General features: G+C 40.3%; 1 protein-coding gene across 1 annotated transcript; it reads left to right on the top strand.

Moving 5' to 3' along the window:
* The first annotated feature begins 11,012 nt into the window (after nt 1-11,012).
* On the top strand, nt 11,013-15,047 carry LOC117298657 (uncharacterized protein K02A2.6-like). Its single transcript, XM_033781974.1, has one exon. It carries the CDS (start codon nt 11,013-11,015, stop codon nt 15,045-15,047), a length of 4,035 nt encoding a protein of 1,344 aa, XP_033637865.1.
* Nucleotides 15,048-16,479: the final 1,432 nt, after the last annotated feature.

Below are 16,479 nucleotides of genomic sequence, written 5' to 3' on the forward strand. Positions count from 1 at the left end.
TATTCATACGGCCCAATGTGTCTAGCCCGAGCATTATTTATCACCCTGTTTGTAACTGTCATCTGTTACTTGCTGGGTTACTTCATTGTCTTTCTCCTCTTCATGTGTTGATTTGTTATTAATGACATCCTTACCTTTATACTGGTGGGTTTTTTTCAGAAACCCTCCTTCTATCATGCTATATGCCATGTCTACTACTGTCTGCTGTAATGGGTGAGGCTCTATCTTCAAATCACACTTCATCTAAATAAGGATACACATAAAGATATATGTAAGGCTTTTTGAGAGCCTAAACATGTACGAGCACACCATTGTTAAAAGGTCTGAGAGACACAATAGGATTACACTATTAAAATGAAGAAAACCAAAATATAACCCATTGTTAAAATGTGTACACTTAGGATTTGCATGCCAATCGTGTTTGGAAATATGTATGAATTGTATTGCGCATAAATAAGGGAATCAATGTGTGGTGAAGAGGTTTCAACTAGTTGTTTAAACCCAACGAGGCCTGGTTCTTGATAATTTTACCAAGACGAAGTCGAGTAAATTATCAAGAACCAGGGGCCGATTTCACAAAGCAATAAAATTCATCGCAAGACAAATTTTCAGTATCACCATAGAGATTTGTATTGTGACATCACACTTTACTTAGCAACTACGATTGATTTGAAGTTGCGATCAATTTGAGACCTTTGTGAAATCGGCCCCAGGCCTCGCTTTTTGGATATACATGTAGTGGTGCAAGGCTTCACTCTGTCGTGGCCGAGTGTATAACAGCACCAAACTCAAGCTCTTGTGCTTCTAGACCGGCAGCCCAGAGCACTTTGGTTAAAGGAACGAGGTACCAATATTTGAGTACAGGAACGTTTAGTGGATAACCTGACAAAGTCAGATATGGATGTCTGCCGGGGGCCCCCTGCTGCGTATGGCGCATGGACCCCCAACAAAGAGGCAAAATAATAGGCTGAATCAAAGATTCTAGGTACCACATGAAACCAAGTGGAAATGGTCATTACCATGATACTAAGTAAAAAATATCAAGCGCCAGACAAATTTTCTGCTGCATTAGGCCTGCCAGACACCCCTCCCCCAAATATTTAGTGTACAAACCTATTATGGGTTGAAACTGACCAGTTGTCAAATTAGCTCAGATTTACATGGAACTTTGTGTAACTGTTCCACTATGGCTAATATGAACACAAGCCAAAAATTAAATCCATACTCCAGTCCATACCGTTCCCGAGATACAGCCTCTTAAAATATGCTAAAATCTCCCCCTTTTGGAGCTCCGCCCCCGGCCGACACCGTGCGTCGAGGTGGTATTCTTTTCAAACATTAAGAGCCCGTAATTTAATAACGACACCAGCTGTGTGGCTGAAGGTGTATGCTATTTAAGTTGTGGCCCTTGATTCATAATTTGGCTGCATTGGGCCTGCCAGACACCCCCACCCCCGGGGTTAAACATCGGAGGAACGACCTAGAACCAAGTTGAAATTACCAATAGGCCTAATGCACTATTTCTAAACACAGGACAATATCAGCCGCCAGACAAAATGTTTTGCTTCATTGGGCGCGGCCCGACAGACACCTACCCTCCCCTTGCTCAACATTTATGGCATAAGTTTCGGCACAAATTATTGTCGAGTTCCACCGGTTTCACGAAAGTTACGCCAAGCTATAAGTAGCGCAAGCCTAAAAGTGGCGCTACAAAAATGTTGCAACTTACGCCCTCGATTTTCATGGCGCAAGTCAGTATTTTATTGCGCAAGTTAAAAAACTGCCATTCACCGTGTTTTGCGTAGGTTAGCTTACGCTATTCCTTGGGCAGCGACAACGAGACAGTGTTTTCCGAAATATATTTTATTCTTTCTTTAAGCAGAAACAAGACAAAAACACATCAATCAGTCAATGGTTTCAAGTACGTTTTTTAAGGAAATAAATACATTATATCAGCCATGATTTTCGGGATTCTCGAAACCAGTGACTGTTGGTTTGAATTGCCACCATAAATACAATTCCAGTAAACACTTTCATCACTCATAATTTTAATTGCCATTATGAACTTAGCCTATAGGTTCCGAACAACATTCAAATCAATCAATTTTGTTTCCATTAAAAACTTTACCCTCCCATATCAAAACAAATCAAATACTTTCATACAAGACAGACAAGTCGATTGCAGCAAAATACTACAAGGCTTATTATTTTATTTATCTTTCAGTAACCACCGTTACATAATTCAAGACCCATACCCCACGCACCAAAACAATACACAAACAAATTAGTTGTATTATAAAACTGATCAAGATATGAAGATATTAACTAAATTTAGCTGTCAGAAGATGACAAATAATGGTAGTTACAGTTTGTCTTCAAAACATTTCAAAAGAATTTCACAAAATATTTGGAGAGAATGGTTTTCATTTAATTTAATTTACGTGTAGTTGAAAGGATTTGCTGTTGTTTAGGAACAGTAGACACGACATCAATACTCTTCACGTTTGAGTGTTGTTGTTGACATGTAATAAGTTTCTTGGGTTATTAATTTTGTTTTTTACCCATACACCGATGTGTGTTAGCACTGTATACTCGGTACTTTCTCAAGTCCTGTGAAAAAATATCACAGGCATTAAAGGAACACGTTGCCTTGGATCAGACGAGTTATAACCGTTTGTTATAAATTGCATATGGTTGGAAAGATGTTTTAAAAGTAGAATACAATGATCCACACAAATTTGCCTCGAAATTGCGTGGTTTTCATTTTACTTACTGCGAACTAACACAGTCGGCCATTTATGGGAGTCAAAAATTTGACTCCCATAAATGGCTGACGTGTGTTCGTCGACGAGGTAAAGGGAAAACCGTGCAATTTCGAGCGTGTTTGTTTGGATCATTGTATTCTACTTTTAAAACATCTTTCCAACAATATGGATTTTTATACGGTTACAAACGCTTTTCAAAGACCAACTTGACCGATCCAAGGCAACGTGTTCCTTTAATTTACTAGGGTGGGATTCGAACCCAAGACCCTTGCAATTCTAGAGCAGTGTCTTACCAACTAGACTACCTAGGTTCCCAGTAGCTAGAGGCAGTTCGAATCCTATGTTTTGGCAGTGGGTATCGCAACGATATAAGAGATGTTAAATTTGCATCGGGGATAAAGAATATTAATTTTGTTTTTTACCCATACACCGATGTGTGTCAGCACTGTATACTCAGTACTTTCCCGAATCCTGTGAAAAAAAATCACAGGCATTAATTTACTCAGGCGGGATTCGAACCCACGACCCTTGCAATTCTAGAGCAGTGTCTTACCATAGAGGAAGGAAGAGAAGGAGCTCGAACGAAGGGACTTCAAAAGTCGAACCTGCGGCACCGCGATCGTTTAACAACACCTCGTAATCACTGACATACCTTATACAGACAATGGGCGACCTGGCATATATGAGTTTGCGCGTGCGCACTTGGTTCTTCACTCAACCATGGTGTCGTATGTCGTATGGATATAATACAGAAAAACAACTTTTTTGAGACCTGATAAAACTTGTGTACACTTGTGCTCACCAAATCGAAAAACACAATTGAATACCAACCACCCTCGTGTGCTAATACCCAAATTTTGAACCACCGCTAGTGACAGGAAAGTCGCAAAAAATGAAAAAATATGTCATGATGTTTCAGTGAAACACCACAAACGGTAAATGAAAATGTGTATATTCACAATTCTTGTCTCCAATGATTCAACTTTACACGAAGGCAACGGTGCAGAGCGGCGGTACCGCATGTTCTGTACAAAGAGATCTAATCCTGCTCGTTAATCGGCCGTCCAGCTGGAGATCTTCTATCTTTTTCCACTGGTCAGACAGGGGCATTGTCAGGGTATTCTTTTGTTACTCTGCGGTTTTGCGGTTCGTTCGAGCTCCGTCTCTTCCTTCCTCCATGGTCTTACCAACTAGACTATCGAGGTTGCCTGGTAGCTAGAGGCAGTTCGAATCCTATGTTTTGGCAGTGGGTACCGAAATGATATAAGAGATGTTAAATTTGCATCGGGGATAAAGAATATTAATTAAAGTTTCTTAGGGGGTCACTCCCGCAACAGTTATGTGGCGTAACTTTACAACATGGCGCAAGTTACGCACACTTTCGTGAAATCGGCTGCAGGTGTAATAATGTTGGAAGCGCTTTGAGATGCCTTTCAGGTGTGAAAAACGCTTTTTAAAAAATTGTTATTATTGGCGACCTGCAGAGCCAGTGCGAGCCTATGTCTGTCCGGCCGTCCGCATTCAGTTTAAGTCTTTGAGTTGAGTTGTTGTTGGTATGTACAAACAAGCCCAGGTGAGATTGTTGTGTATAATTGCCAGTCATTTTCGATATTTTTTAGCTATGTTTTAAAATGCCATGGTTTTTTTTTTAAAGACCAAACAAAATGCTCCCCACCAACCTTCTACATTTGAAACATCATGTATTAATTAGTTCATTGTTCCTACCATATTGCTCAATGTTTACACTCATCATGAATTTGAAGAAAAAAAAGAATTGCGGCAAAAAAACACCCGCAACATAAACGCTTCCAGCTAGAAACACGAGCACCTTTAACCGATGGTGGAAGCAAACATATTGCCAAAAATTGTGACGTACCTGGACGTGTTGTTTCTTCCGGTTTCTTTGGGGTTATTTTCTGCCGCCTGCACGCGACCTGGGCCCAATTTCATGGCTCTGCTTACCGCCAAATTCTGCACTTACGATCGCGATTCTCCGCTTACGTGCAAGCGCCGAATTTCTGCGCTAGCCTTATATAAGCGTAGAATGCCTAGTACGCACGCGCAGAAGCCCAAATTCGCTGCTAACCCGTGATATACGCTTGCCGTAAGCACAGAATTCCTTGCTTCCGTAAGCGCCGATTATGTGCTTACGGTAAGCAGAGCCATGAAATTGGGCCCTGGTGCACAGCAATGGTCTGGTTGTGACTCACATTGGCTGATCTTCTCATTGTATGTACGTAAATATATTCTGGTTTCATACACACAGCTTGGAGCAGCAAAGGTCGCCACACAACTGTTTGCACTTTTTAGCAAAATTAAATGTTGTCCGGTTGGTAATGGAATGTTAATACATCAAGCTCCACAGCTGTAATTAGTCGGGTATAACTAGCTGTCACTAGTCGGGTATACAGATGGCCACCATAATGGCTGCTAATAAAATGGCTGCCAAAATTTGTAAAATTTTAAGAAAAAAGTCAAAACTTGAGATAATATATGCTCTTCCCAAATTGTGTATTGTAGTAAATAATGCATTACGTATAATCAATAAGCAGTTTGTATGTCTTCCACTTTGATCCATCAATCATTAGTTGTTGTCATAGTTGTCAATACCGCAATCAGTCCAATTCAATCGCCCATCAATGTCAGATTCTTGAGCTTGGTCATGTTATGTCGTACCCAGCTGCATCTATAACCAGCCAGAATGGGTGATATTTTCCATTAGCCATGACAGTTGCAGGGCTGTTACTAGTTGCGATAACGTAACCCTCCTCCCGACGGCCGCCAGGCCGGAGGGTTACGAGATTGTTTCGAGCGGAAACGGTTGATCTGGGCCAACACGTACAATTTTGACAGCTAGTCACCAGATTTGCCCCATTTTTACCACTTTCAAAAATCATGACACAAATTCTGAGGGTACGAACTTAATCCGCAATAATGCAGCCTGCCATCATACTCAAAACAAAACACCATTGAGGAAATATTTCGAAGAAAAATGGACAAAAAATTACCAGAACCGGAGCGAAATTCACAGGATCAAATGTCGAACCTGCGTGGGGCGGAGCTTCGGCTCTACGTGCTTTTTTTTTTTTTCAAATACATGATGAGTGTAAAAATTGAGCAATATGGTATGGTACAATGAACTAATTAATACATGCAGTCCGTGCGCACCGTTCGGGAAAGGTCTTTTTTTTCATTTGCAGCGTATTCATAAAAGTCACAGTTTTGCATATATAATGAGCTTGGAGGGCACATGTTTTCAAAAAATCATATCGTTAAAACCCAGCCATGTAAAAATCTAAAAACGTTCTAGTATGAAAGAGAAATGCTTAATTGTAGTAACACACATCATGGGTGAATTTATCATCGTTGTACAAAAATAACGGTCTTCGAAAAAGTCCCTTTTGTAGCATTGAACGAAAACGTGCTGACAAACCTTAATCATGTGTGTTTAGGTACATTATTCATCTACCCAACCGCTACTGTCGTTGTTCCTGAATACACTTGAAACAGTCGGGGGAACCCTGCCTAAGGCCGTGTCCGAAACGACAACTTCGGCTACAGCTACGTCTAGATCAGCGCGTCTGTCAGTGTTGAAGAATAGGCAGACGCGCGCGTCCTAGCCGTAGCTGTAGCCGAAGTCGCCGTTTAGGACACGGCCTAAGTATCCGTCGCCGTCAGTTCGAACATTATCGGTAAAATAAAATCCGCCATTACTCGTTGGTCTAATGTGAGCTCGAACGTGATTGGTCAGAGTGTGCATCGAGCGTGCCAACTGACTAATCAGCTTCTACGTAACAAAATGCAAGGCACCCTAATTGGTTTGGCACGATTCCTTGCTCATGTCATGCAATCAGGGGGGCTTGTGTTGACAACAAAGCGGTGCCCGACTATTATTCGTTGGTACGGTGTTTAGCCCGGTTTAGCTTCAGTTATGTATAGCAAACTGGCATAAACGCAACGGTTAATTGCTAGTTCAGGGATAAATAATGCGGTTTTCCAATCCAATGCTATGAACACAAATATTTGACAGTTTTAAAATGAAATCCGTCTCGTTTGTTTTTTTCCTGAACTATAATTTATTTATTTTATTTAAAAAAAATAATACTTAATCTTTTATTTTTAAGCATTTTTTTTAGTGCGTTTTACTTTTTCCAATGAATGAAAGTTCAATTCATGACCCTGCCTATCTATTGACTGTGAAATCTCACTTAAAAGCTGGGAATTGTAGTTAGCTCCAAATAAAATATATTAAATATACAAGAATAAAAAACACAAGAAGAAACCAAATGACACTGTTCTTTTCTTCTTTTTCTTTTGTAAATAGTACAAAATATTTATTTTAAAGTTTTTCTCAGCTGCATACATGCATGACATTTAAAAGTATAACAAAATAATGATATTGCATTTCTATGCACCTTAAGGAACGTGCTACATAACACTTGGCGGACATAGGCTATTGCTTTAAATTAAATAATAATAATTAAACATTTTAAGTAAAATGAAAACAAAATAAGTGTTGCAGAGTAAACAAAAATACCAGAGTGATCACAAAATAATACAAATACAAACTAGATATAGTGTTTGTAGAAACAAACACTAGGTGTTCGGCTATTGTTGGGTCAGTGTTTGAATCAATGAAAAAAGTGTTGTTGATAGCTCGTCAAATTGCAAAGAAATAAAAACCAAACAGTTTTCTCGATGAGTAATAATTTTTATGGTAAAGCATCAAAAAGTGTACATTTCAACCTAAAAGCCTTTAAATAATGCCCTTTCAAAGCATTTTACAGGCACTTCCGGTTTAAAAAGGTCAAAAGGTCAAGAGAAGGCCACCAACATACCCATTTTTGTGAAGTACGTGAGGCCCTTTCATATGATGTAGATTGTCAAAATAGCTGTTGTGGTTGAGGGCATAGGAATTTATGCATAATGACGACTGGAGAAGAGACTAACTAACCGGAAGGGAAATGTTTGTTGAAAACGCCTTGAAAACAGACTACGTACTTAAAGCCCTTTCATATGATGTATACATTGTCAAAATAGCTTTTGTGGTTGGAGCCTTATGCATAATGACGACTGAAGAAGAGACTAACTAACCGGAAAAGAAATGTTAGTTGAAAACGCCTTGAAAATAGACTAAAAACGAAGCTATTTATAGGAGAAGAAAAAATAAAATAAAAAAATAAATAATACAAAATTTGGTCGCCAATTGGTCTCCCATCCAAGTACTGACCAACCCCGATTTTGCATAACTTCAGTGATCGGACGGGAACCGGTGTTATCAACGCAGTACGGTCGTAGATAATGTACAATAAATTTGATTTGAACCAGAAGACAAGGTCAAAAGGTTAAACGCCATGAACGAAGACTATTCTACATGAAGCTTTTTCGCGCTCTATGGATGATCACTGGAGCGTGACTCTCCCGCACAGCTAATACACTACACGTTGTGTGTATGCCTAAGTGTAATGTTTATGCACATACCAACGGGGGATTTACGTTGTTCTTTAGGCGTGAATTTTGAAATTTTCAACCTCTCTTTTGAGCCAGAAGACAAAATCAAAATGGGGTTATGTCTGTGAGGCGTTTACGGAGTTGTTAATGCCCTTTCCGATGATGTATTGATTGTAAAAATCCCTCATGTAGATCAAAAGTTATGATTTTTTGAAATAATAATCTACTGGCTATTGTCTACCTGTGTGCAAAGTTTTAACTTAATGCAAGCTTCGCATCTATGCTTTTTCTTGCGGACAATCGACAGCGAGAAGAATAAGAAAAACCAAAAAAAAAAAAAAAAAAAAAAAAAACGAACAAAATCAAAGAGTTGTTCGGGCTGTTGCCTGAACACCTAAAAAAACGAACAAAATCAAAGAGTTGTTCGGGCTATTGCCCGAACACCTAATAAATACACACTGGGGCAAGTGCCTTGGTACAAATAAAATAACCCAGAAATAAAAGTTTTGGTTCAGTTAACAAAAATACCTGAGTAGTCATTTGATACCAAAAACCATGGAGGAAGAACACCATGGCACATGCCATGAAGAACACCATGGCATGTGCCTTTAATTGGTACAAATAAAGTTAACACAAATATACCTTTTTGATAAGTTTACAAAACTACATGACTGATCACTGCATTAAACAATAAAAAAAAACTGTGGCAAGTGCCTGGTACATGTGCATATAAAATCAACATAACTAACAGTTTTGTTCGGTTAACAAAAATACAAGAATGACTATTGCAATATACAAATAAATGAACACTGTGGCGAGTGCCTTGGTATAAACAAAATAAACATAAATATAAGTTTTGTTCAGTTTATAAAAATGGCTGAGTTATCATGGCATAATAAAAATAGATGAATATGCAATGGCACAAGTGCCTTGGAAAAATGTAAATAAATAAATAAACTATGACATAAATACAAGTTTTGCTCATGAGTTAAAAGAAGTACATGAGCATTAATGTGCATTAAATCTGATAAAATAATGCAGTTATACCAGATATGATATCAAGTGGAATGTTAACAATAATTTGTCACCCATCTCTTATAAAAACACATGACCTAAATAATATTTTGTACATACAGGAATAAAGAAATTAGGACGGAAGTATGATTTTAATGGAATGGATACAGTATGAAGAGTGGATTTTAAAATTGCTGAACTATTTTAAACACCACCACATACAAAATACAACTTGCTAAATTTACTTGGTCAACCTTCAGAGTCACTTTCTTCGTCAAAGTTGATGCATACAACATTCTGCATTATATCGCACTCGTTAAAAGAAATCAACATTTAAATCATTAATATTATGCTCTTCAATAAGAGGCACATCTTGATTGACACTGATACAACTTTGCTCTAAAGTTGTGTTTTCAATGTCATGTACAGTAGCAACTACAACATTTTCACAATCTTTACATGTACATCCTGGACCACATTGGCGATCTGCTTTTCTGCATTTACACACCCTAGACTTACATTTGCTTTTTGAGCATGAGCAACCCCTGGTGAGGAATTTGACACTTGTTCTGATTCTCTGTATATTTGTTTCAGTGTCCCACAAAACCTCAAAAGACAAAGTGTCATCATCTGCATGCAACCGATTCCACCCATATTCAGAGACATTTGGGTACATAAACACAGGTTCAAGAGCGAGACCCCACACTGTGCTCACCAAGCATGATCTGAGCCAATGGAATTGCAGAGCACTATCAGAAGGAAGCAACTCATCCTTATATGTCCCCTTCCAAGTAGCCTTTCTGATAATCTCCAAAAATTGTTTATGACACTCAGACTTGGTTGGAAAATGTAAAGTCTGAAATAGTTCAATGGGAGATATGTATTTATTGAGACAACTGCGATGAGCTGTGAAGTAAACACATCCAATAAAAGGATAAAATGCCAACCAGCCAAAATCACTGTCTTCATCGAGATTAGTATTGGAAAGTGTACCCTCAGCATTTTCAATAAACAACCCACATATAAATGCAGCATATTGGAAAAAGGTATTGAAAAATGGTTGCTTTCCTAAACGAACAAAGTACGATACAAAATCACAACCACTGCAAATAAACACGACTTGAATTATTTTTGACACATTTAAGCCTCTATCAACAAGAGCAGCCAGATCAGGATCTCTCAAGACAATCCTTTAATTTTTTAAGATGAAGGGAATTTTACATCTCCTGGCTTGGCCCTGTATTGAATGATCACATTTTTTTCAATTATTTGCAATGGTAGACCAATCTGGCAATGTCACGATCAGTTGAATAAACATGAGTGATTGAACATGAAGAATCTTTAACATGAAGCCAAATCTGGGTATCAGATTCTTTATGATTGTGAACTATATGGTGTGACTGTCTGTCTTTGGTGACTTCAATTCCTGAGAAACCTGAATCAGGTTTAAAGCCACCAGATGTGAAAAATTTCTGCACTCGATTGCACAGCAAAGAAGGCACAATATGAATAAATCTTTCAGACAAGTAATTACACAAGAGTTGTTTGTTTGTCCTGTGTGATAACCTGTAGTTGATTATTGTGTTAGCGCCCTCTATTGACTGGTTGTAGAAAGGGTGTTTTGTAGTTGTGTTGGCATCCATCTTGTTGTTTATTAAAGTCATGTACACATGGTTCGTTAACCTAATCCAGTGAGTTAAAGTCAGTAATTGAAGTTACTACATTTTGGCGACGAGGATGGGATCCTGCTAAACAGGGAGAACATCCAGAAGAAATCTCAGTATGAATACCTTTGGGAATATTGGTGAATTTCAAGATGAAAAGGACAGTGAAGCATGGCCTCTGTATGTGGAACGATTGAAGCAGTTTTTTGAAGCAAACGATGTAGAGGATGCTGGTAAGCAGAGAGCTATTTTGTTAAGTGTTTGTGGTGCTGACACATATAAGTTGATATCAAGCCTTGTAGCACCAGAGAAACCAGGAGAAAAGACTTTTGATGAACTAATATCGATTGCTAAGGATCATTTCAACCCACTTCCCTCGGTAATCGTTCAGCGATATAAGTTTAACACACGCATTCAGCAACAAGGAGAGACAACTGCAGAATTTGTTGCTGAATTACGCCGTCTCGCACGACACTGTGAGTATGGGTCTACACTAGAGGATATGTTGCGTGATCGCTTAGTATGTGGCTTAAAGGATGAGCGAGTGCAACGAAGGCTGTTATCAGAGCCCTCCCTTAAATTCAAGAAAGCGTGGGAAATTTCACAAGCCATGGAGCTAGCCATGAAGAATGCCAAAGACCTTCAAAGAAACCTCGAGTCTTTACCCGTACCAGTGGCCGCTGGACCCCTGCAGCAAGCCAATAAAGTTGCTAGTAGTACCAGCACCAGGGGGCCTAACCAAACAAGGCCATATCCACAACAAGCACAGCCCCACAAACAAGGTACACACTTCACTAAATGTTATCGATGTGGACGCACGGATCACTCTGCAATTGATTGCAGGGTACGTTCGTACATTTGTCACAACTGTGGAAAACAGGGACATCTAGCCAAAGTTTGTCGGGGTGGTAAATCGTCTCACACCCCAGTAGCGTCAAAAGTTCACACGGATAAAGCGTACTGCATGGAACCTGACTTCGAAAACCCTGTGAATGCAGAAGCTAACTATACAATGTATAAAACCTCGGCACAAAACAAAGAGCCACCGCTTATCGCAAATGTACTGATAAACAAATGTAAGGTCTCAATGGAAATTGACACTGGTGCTTCTGTCTCCATTATGAGTGAGACCACTTATGACTCCATATTTAAGCACAAGAAACCTTCACTTCGTACCGGGGAACACGTCGAGTTACGAACTTATACGGGCCAGAAAATACCTGTGGTTGGTACGTGTTCAGTTACAGTAGAACACAATGATCAGAAGACTCAACTCTCACTTCTCATTGTGTCGGGTCAAGGACCAAATCTTCTCGGACGAGATTGGCTGCGCCATCTTAAGTTAGCGTGGCAAGAAATTCACCATGTCAGGCACACTGATTCGACTGCTGAGATTATGAATCATTATGAAGAGTTATTTCGGGATGACTTGGGTAAACTAAAAGGACAACCTGTAAAAATAAATATCAAAACAGATGCAAAGCCCAAGTTCTGTAAGGCGAGAACCGTGCCCTTCTCCATGAAAAAACAAGTGGAAGATGAACTCGATAGGCTCCAAAAGAGTGGTGTCATTGAACCAGTAACATTCTCGCGTTGGGCAGCACCCATTGTTCCAGTGATTAAAGAAAATGGGCAAATCAGAATCTGTGGAGATTACAAGGCCACAGTAAATCAGGCTGCTAATGTTGACTCATACCCCGTCCCTCGAGTGGAGGAATTGTTCGCTGCAATGTCTGGTGGTCAGACATTTAGCAAGCTCGATCTCAGTCATGCTTACTTGCAACTTGTGCTCGATGAACCATCGCGTGAACTTGCGACAATTAACACTCACCGTGGACTGTTCCAGTATACGAGAATGCCTTTTGGAATTTCAGCTGCACCCGCCATTTTCCAACGGACCATTGAAAGTTTGTTAGCTGACATTCCCCAAGCAGTGGCATTTCTCGATGATATCCTTGTTACAGGTAAATCTGAATCAGAGCACATTGCTAATCTTGATCGAGTACTTACCAGACTACAAAGTGCAGGCCTCCGACTGAAACAAGAGAAATGTAAGTTCTTCGCACCAGAGGTAGTTTACCTTGGACATCGGATAAATGCAACAGGCTTGCATCCCACAATGGAGAAGGTGCAAGCGATAAAGGATGCGCCAGTCCCCCGTAATGTAACTGAGTTAAAATCCTACCTGGGTATTCTCAACTACTACGCAAAGTTTTTGCCCAACTTGTCGTCGCTCATAGCCCCTTTGCACTGTTTGTTGAGGAAGGACACCCGCTGGTCATGGGACACAGCCCAGGATAAAGCCTTCCGTGAATCTAAGGAATTGTTAGTTTCAGCTCAAGTTCTGGTGCATTACAACCCAGAGAAGGAGTTAGTGCTATCATGTGATGCTAGTCCATATGGTGTGGGTGCAGTGCTGGCCAACCGAATGGCCGATGGAACAGAACATCCAATTGCGTATGCATCACGTTCCCTGTCTCCACCAGAGCGTAATTATTCGCAACTAGACAAGGAAGGATTAGCAATGGTCTTTGGAGTAAAAAAGTTCCATCAGTATGTGTACGGTAGGAAGTTTGTGATATCTACTGATCATAAGCCGTTGCTCGGTTTATTAGGTGAAGGGCGAATGATACCCCCCATGGCATCATCCAGAATTCAGCGGTGGGCACTTACACTTTCCGCTTATGATTACCAGTTGGTCTACAAACCAGGGTCATTAAATGGTAATGCCGATGCACTGAGCAGATTACCATTACCCCATACACCTTCGCATGTACCAGTTCCAGCGGATTATGTCATGGTCATGGATCACATGGAGTCAACACCAGTCAGCCCAGAGAAAATACGCCTCTGGACAGGCCGAGACCCGGTATTGTCACAGGTGCGATCATTTGTGATGAATGGTTGGCCAGCAGAATGTGCAAATTCAGCATTGCAGCCATACATCTGTCGTAAAACAGAATTAAGCATCCAAGACGGCTGCATAATGTGGGGGTCACGTGTTGTCATCCCCCCACAGGGTCGCCAGCGTCTTGTGGAGGAGTTACATGAATCGCACCCTGGAGTGTCGTGCATGAAATCGTTGGGTCGCAGTTATGTATGGTGGCCCTGCATGGACAAAGACATAGAGAGTAAAGTCAAACAGTGTTCGCCATGCCAAACCTCACGTCAATCACCACCAGTTGCACCACTGCACCCATGGGAGTGGCCCCAGCGTCCATGGTCACGCCTTCACGTGGATTATGCAGGTCCATTTATGGGACGAATGTTTCTCATAATTGTTGATGCACATAGCAAATGGCTAGATATACATGCTATGCATAGTGCAACGTCACTGGCTACAGTAGAGAAGCTGCGTCAGACCTTCGCGACACATGGATTGCCAGATATTATTGTTTCCGATAATGGCAGTAATTTCACCAGTGCAGAGTTTCAGGAATTCTTGAGAAGGAATGGCATTAAACATGTCCGGTCCGCGCCATTCCACCCATCATCCAATGGGTTGGCTGAGCGTGCAGTTCAGTCTTTTAAGGCCGCAATGAGACGTATGAATGAGGGTACTGTTGAGACAAAGTTGTCACGATTCTTGTTCACATATCGCACCACGCCACATGCCACGACAGGAATTTCCCCAGCTCAATTGTTGATGAATCGTCGACCGCAGACAAGACTTGATTTGGTCCGTCCGGATCTACGACGTCGAGTAACCAACAAGCAATGTGCACAGAAGGAACATCATGATAAACACGCAAAACCTCGCTCGTTTCATGTGAACGACACCGTTTATGTGCATAATTATGCGCCTGGCCCTAGATGGATGGCAGGGCGTGTAGTATCATTGTGTGGCCATCTTATGTACACAGTCCGACTTGAGGATGGTCGTGTGTGGAGGCGCCATATTGATCAAATGCGTTTTCGATATGTGTCAACCACACCCAGTTTGGAGCCAAATTGGCCCATTCCTTCATCGGAGAGGGAGGAAATGGTTGGTGAACAACCACTTGTACAGATTGACAGTACACCATCAGTGGAAGAGCCAAGTCCAATGCCAGCAGAGCAGACTGGCTCACAGAACACAGAACCAGACATTGAACTTCGCAGATCCACACGCGTTCGCACCAAACCTGAACTCTATGGATTTCCAGATCTGTGACTCTAAAAAACACAGTTCTTCTTTTGTTACCATTGAAACAGTTGTTGATTAATAATAGTTCCTCATGTAACAATGGAACCAGCCAATACATGTAGGTTAATGCATGTTTTCCTACAGACCTGTGGAAGTTGGTTCTGAAACTAATTCTCTTGGATTGAATGTTCTAGTGTTCAGGTTGTTATTTCCTTAAAGTTGTTGTGTTAAGTATTATCTAAAGGAGGAGGAGTTGTGATAACCTGTAGTTGATTATTGTGTTAGCGCCCTCTATTGACTGGTTGTAGAAAGGGTGTTTTGTAGTTGTGTTGGCATCCATCTTGTTGTTTATTAAAGTCATGTACACATGGTTCGTTAACCTAATCCAGTGAGTTAAAGTCAGTAATTGAAGTTACTACATCCTGTTCTTAAGAAATTCAATCCACTTAGTCTTTGGAAGCATAGTATTATTATGAATTTCATCGTAATGTTCACTTTCTCTTTGTGGATCTCCATCTCTTCTACTTCTTTCAAGAAGCTTTGGGGACAACCCCTGTGTTCTTACTTGGTCAAATAAAATTCTGACTTCATGGTACCCTTTATTGAAATATTTTGTAATCCAACGTGAAGCCAGCATGTCGGCATACTCAGAAAATGTTTTCTGGTAGCTTAATGGTGAAGTGTAGATAATATTCATGCCTTCTCAGCTATTAATGCTAGCACCAGGTGAATGGGACAAAGAATAAGTAACGCTTATTGAATAAATCATATATCACCGATTTTTAACCTTTATACGGCATTCCATTAGGTGTACAAATAGCTCTCGGAATCTCCAGAAATTCACACAACTTCCCAACAGGTAACTGTGTTTCTTCAGAGTATGCTATTGTACGTTTGTAACACATGGTGATCAGCCGCTTCTCCTTTTCAATACAATTTATGGTTCGCTTGGTTAGCTTCTTCTTAGTGAAGGTTTGCAAATTGTGTTTTCTAATTTTTGGTTTTTTAACACTTGCATCCTTTAATATGTTGAGCCATTGGACCCTTTCGGTTCAGAAAAAAAAATAAAAGTTCACAGATTTACAAATAACTTACAGGGTTTACAGAAGGCAATGGTGAAAGACTTCTCTTGAAATACATGTATTAGTTCATGAAATGCTTTACTTTTTAAGAAAACAGCAAAACAATATAAATTCTCGTTAACGAGAATTACGGATTTATTTTAAACACATGTCATGACACGGCGAAGCGCGCGAAAACAAGGGTGGGTTTTTCCGTTGTTATCTCCCGACTCCGATGACCGATTGAGCCTAAATTTTCACAGGTTTGTTATTTGATAAAGAAGTTGTGGTACACAAAGTGTGGGCCTTGGACAACACTGTTTACCGAAAGGGTCCAATGGCTTTAAGAGACTCGCGTCCAATGTCTCTTTATGTGAGAAGATTATTCTGCTCCACCT

The sequence above is a fragment of the Asterias rubens genome, chromosome 13 (assembly GCF_902459465.1).
Source record: "Asterias rubens chromosome 13, eAstRub1.3, whole genome shotgun sequence".
In the NCBI taxonomy this organism is placed as follows: Eukaryota; Metazoa; Echinodermata; class Asteroidea; order Forcipulatida; family Asteriidae; genus Asterias; species Asterias rubens.

Coding starts and splice junctions, on each gene's coding strand:
- LOC117298657 (XM_033781974.1), top strand. CDS start 11,013: ATGAATACCTTTGGGAATATTGGTGAATTTCAAGATGAAAAGGACAGT.